We start from the raw sequence: 3780 nt of genomic DNA on the forward strand, positions 1-3780 counted from the left end.
GGCGCCGCCACCGCCGCCCCCGGCGCGGGAGGCGGGGATGTGGGAGCCGAGGCGCTGGAGGGAGGGAGGGACGGGCGCACCAAGGGAGGGCGGGGGCCTCCCCGGCTAGTGTTTCGCGGCCGCCACGGGGGATAGAGTTGTCCCCTGTCTCGAGTTCCGTACCATCCCCCCTCCCCGGGCCGCAGCAGCCGGAGCTGGCCCGTTAATGACTGATGCGGGGGCCAAAGGCTGCGCCAGCGATGAGCTGTGCGCGCGGAGGGCGAGGGTCCGCGCCGGGGTTCGAAACCCGACAGCCCGCTGGCGTTCGAAAGGACACTGGGCGGCCGCGTTCGCGGGGGGCGGGGAGCGGCAGCCGCGGGGGCCCGGAGGGCGCCCGCGTGTCCGAGCCGGGGCTGGCGGAGAGGTGCGACAACAGGGATCCCCACAGGGGCTGGGGGCGCTCCGGGATTGTGGGGCTTGGAGACCGTGTCTGGATCGGGGCAGTGTCATTGTCAGCTACCTGGGACTGCTCGTCTCTTTCCGTGTGTGTGTGTGTGTGTGTGTGTGTGTGTGTGTGTGTGTACGCGCGCGCGCACGCACGCGCGCGAGGCTCCCACTCTCCCACCGTATCAAGCTTTAGTTATCTCCTTTCGTCTATCGGACTTATTCAGGTGCGTCACTAACCTGCCTTCTCCCTGGTTGTTGTCTGTCCAAATGAGTCGTCCCTAAACTGGCCTCCGGTCGCGCTCCCCAGCCCTCGGGGGCCGCAGGTCACCCATCCTCGTGTTCTTATGCCTTTAGCTAGGCATCTTGTTTGGCGTCCAAAGTCCGAAAACTCAGGGCGGGCTGCTCAAACTCCAAGTTTCAATGAAAAATTTCAGAGGACGACCAGGCGGTTCAGAAAGCCTGTAACGATCCGAGGAATTTATTAAGAAGGGGTTCCCGGCCCAACCCGTGGCCGAGTGGTTAAGTTTGCGCGCTCCGCTTTGGCTGCCCAGGGTTTCATCGGTTCGGATCCTGGGCGCGGACTTGGCGCCACGGGTCAGGCCATGCTGAGGCGGCGTCCCACATGCCACAGCTAGAAGGACCCACAACTGGGGCGATTTGGGGAGAAAAAAGAAAAAGATTGGCAAAAGTTCTTAGCTCAGGTGCCAATCTTTAAAAAGAAAAAAAAAGAAGGGGTTCCCAAGCAGAGCTGTGCCCCAGTCAAAGGCTGATCAAGTAGAGGACGTTGATGAGAGAGGACTTAAGGAAGGAGGTGCATTCTAGCAGGAACTGAAAAGAGAACGAAGATGAATTCATGGAGACTGGAAGGAGGTGGCTTGGAAAAAAGTTATGCATAATTAACCAGAAGTACCTGGCAGGCTAGGCTGGGTGTCTGGAGGCCAGAAGAAAGGGAGAAGAGTGGAAAACGGTTGTGATGCACTGCGGGATGAAATTATGCCCTTGAGCCTTGTAAAAAAAAGCTGTCTGCTCTAAAATGTTTACCATTTCACAGAAGTTTCTGTTAGCGATGCTATGAGGGTGTGACTGAGTCTGACTTGTGTCATGGACCTGCAGTACAGTGTCATGGCGATAAGAGCTAACTTTTAAGGGACCAGGCACTGTTCTAAGTGCTTTACAGTTTTTAAATCTTTTAGGTGTTACTATTTTTCTCATTTTACGGATGAGGAAATGGAGGCACCACGACCATAAATAATATGCCCTATTGGTGAAGGGGGATTTGAACCCAGGCAAACTGCTTCTCATGTGCTTAAACCAGAACACCCAACGACCTGCTTTTGCCCAAAGGAAACTAGTAAGAAATGGCAGTCTGATTTAGCAAAAGGCTTTCATTTTCGTTTTATAAATGAAAGGCTGCCTTCATCACTACAGCAAATCCTTTAAGTAGGTCAAGGAAGATTTACTCAGTAGTGGCTCAAGAAGGACTTAAGTTATGCATAAGAAATATTTATAACGAAGAAATCATTCAGTATTGTACATGTCTAAAATTACTTAAGGGTACTAGAGACAGTCTCTTTAGAAGTTTCGGCCTTCTCTCTCAAAAATGTTTTCCGCTAGTAATGGACTTAGCAAACTCTTATGCAATTAGGCCCAAGGTACATTTAGGTCTTGAGCCTTTCTGAACTATCACAAATTTCTGATTAATAGATTTTAAACAAATGAGATTTTCCTGTAGTTACTTAACTAGTATTTTGTTTTAGTATTTTCTGCTTTCCCACTGTCTATAGCTTTGTTGTTTCAAAGCAAGACCTAATTTCCCTTCTTATCTGGACTAGCACCCAGGCTAATTTGAAAAAGGGATTAAGATTCAGGCATTTATCAATCAAGCCTAGGAATGATAAACCTGAATCCAGGGCAGATGGAAAACAGGGTCTTTTTTCATATTCTCTTTGTTACTCCACAAACAACCTGAGCTGTAACCTGTAAAAAATATTGATCCTATAAAAATTCCTATATTTAGCAACCTCTTAGTTGCATAATCAGCTCACTTACATAATCAGGGAGAATATAGGAGAAAGTTCACATCAAGTAAAATAATGGAATTGACTGAATGTGCAAAAACTCTAGTTAGATAAAAGAACATTTATCTTTCTGACTAAGAATGGTGAGACTGGCTGTAATAAAATATGACGTGCTTTAAAACACTCAGTACTTTATAAAGTTAAAAAATCTGTCGTAGCATTTCTTGTAAGTCTTTGAGAAAGCCTTTGTGATTTCTGCTTTTCTCTTTTCTCATCCATCTCCCACCCCACATGAGGCACAGAGTCAGCTGATGCCATGAAGTGGTGTTCCTGAAAGCTCTCTGGTGCCAAACCACACTGGTATCCTTGCTCTACCTTGACAAAGCCAAGTAAAAAGGAACTAAGAAAACAGCAAAATTGACCTAACTTATTAAAAAATAAAGAAATAAAAGTAATGAAATTTAAAAAGTCAGCAATATGACTTCAAGTACTACCAATCTACAGAAGTAATTTTTCTTAAGTTTTTTGAGATATAAAAATGTGTTCCCCAAACCCTACGCAGGCTGGGTTTTGTAGTTTAACTCCAGTAAACTAATTGCCTCTGGTCAGTGAGAACCACGCGAACATCCCCTGGGCTGGCTGGCTGCCATCCTCTGGAGGTGCCCTGGAGAAAAGTCATATCTAAGGGAACCGGGACTGCCTACCAAGTTCTTGACAGAGAGGACTTGCCAGGTGTTACATCGGAAAGTCACTGCCAGCATTTACAGGCAGAATCAGCTGGTTCTCCCAATCGAAAACTTGTCAAACCAAGACCACAAATGTGGTTTCGTAATTTTGTGGCGGCTCTGTACATTCTGGTGCTGAGGGGTCCTGGCTGCAAAATGCAGTCATGTATAGGAACTGCAGCAAACGGGACAAATGCTTCGCCCATGTGGTTTGCTTTGGTGATGTTCTTATAGAGCACTATAGGTTTATTTGTATTTCTTTCTACAGAAATAAAGTGAAGCATATATAAAATTCCACAGCAAGTTTGTTGTTCTCTAATATGGACAAGGAGCTATTTGTAAAACCTGCAGAAAAAGTATGCGATGATATTTGCAAATAATACACTGTTTTCAGAGGAAATAATTTTTCCCTTGTCTCATTTTTAGCCAAAACCAATCAAACAAACAAACAAAACCCACTGTGGACTCAGTACTGAACTGCACCCAAGCCTCTGTATAAAGAGAATTCTATGAGCTTCAGTCCCTCTCCTCAGAATATACAGTCTAAAGGAAGTGCCTCCCTTCCCCAAATGGAAAACAGCCAGAATGTTATCCAGACTCTTCCCAGTCAG

At 46.8% G+C, this 3780-nt stretch overlaps 1 protein-coding gene across 1 annotated transcript in view; it reads right to left on the reverse strand.

The window, feature by feature from the left end:
• The window catches only part of PAQR9 (progestin and adipoQ receptor family member 9), a 2890-nt gene extending 2625 nt beyond the window's left edge, over nucleotides 1-265 (reverse strand). The window contains exon 1 of the mRNA XM_046640930.1: nucleotides 163-265. Within this exon, the coding sequence (XP_046496886.1) occupies nucleotides 163-165 (3 nt within the window). The 5' untranslated portion in view covers nucleotides 166-265. The remainder of the gene's footprint in view (nucleotides 1-162) is intronic.
• Between the last annotated feature and the right edge of the window lie 3515 nt (nucleotides 266-3780).

Source organism: Equus quagga, chromosome 1 (genome assembly GCF_021613505.1).
Source record: "Equus quagga isolate Etosha38 chromosome 1, UCLA_HA_Equagga_1.0, whole genome shotgun sequence".
Classification (NCBI taxonomy): Eukaryota; Metazoa; Chordata; class Mammalia; order Perissodactyla; family Equidae; genus Equus; species Equus quagga.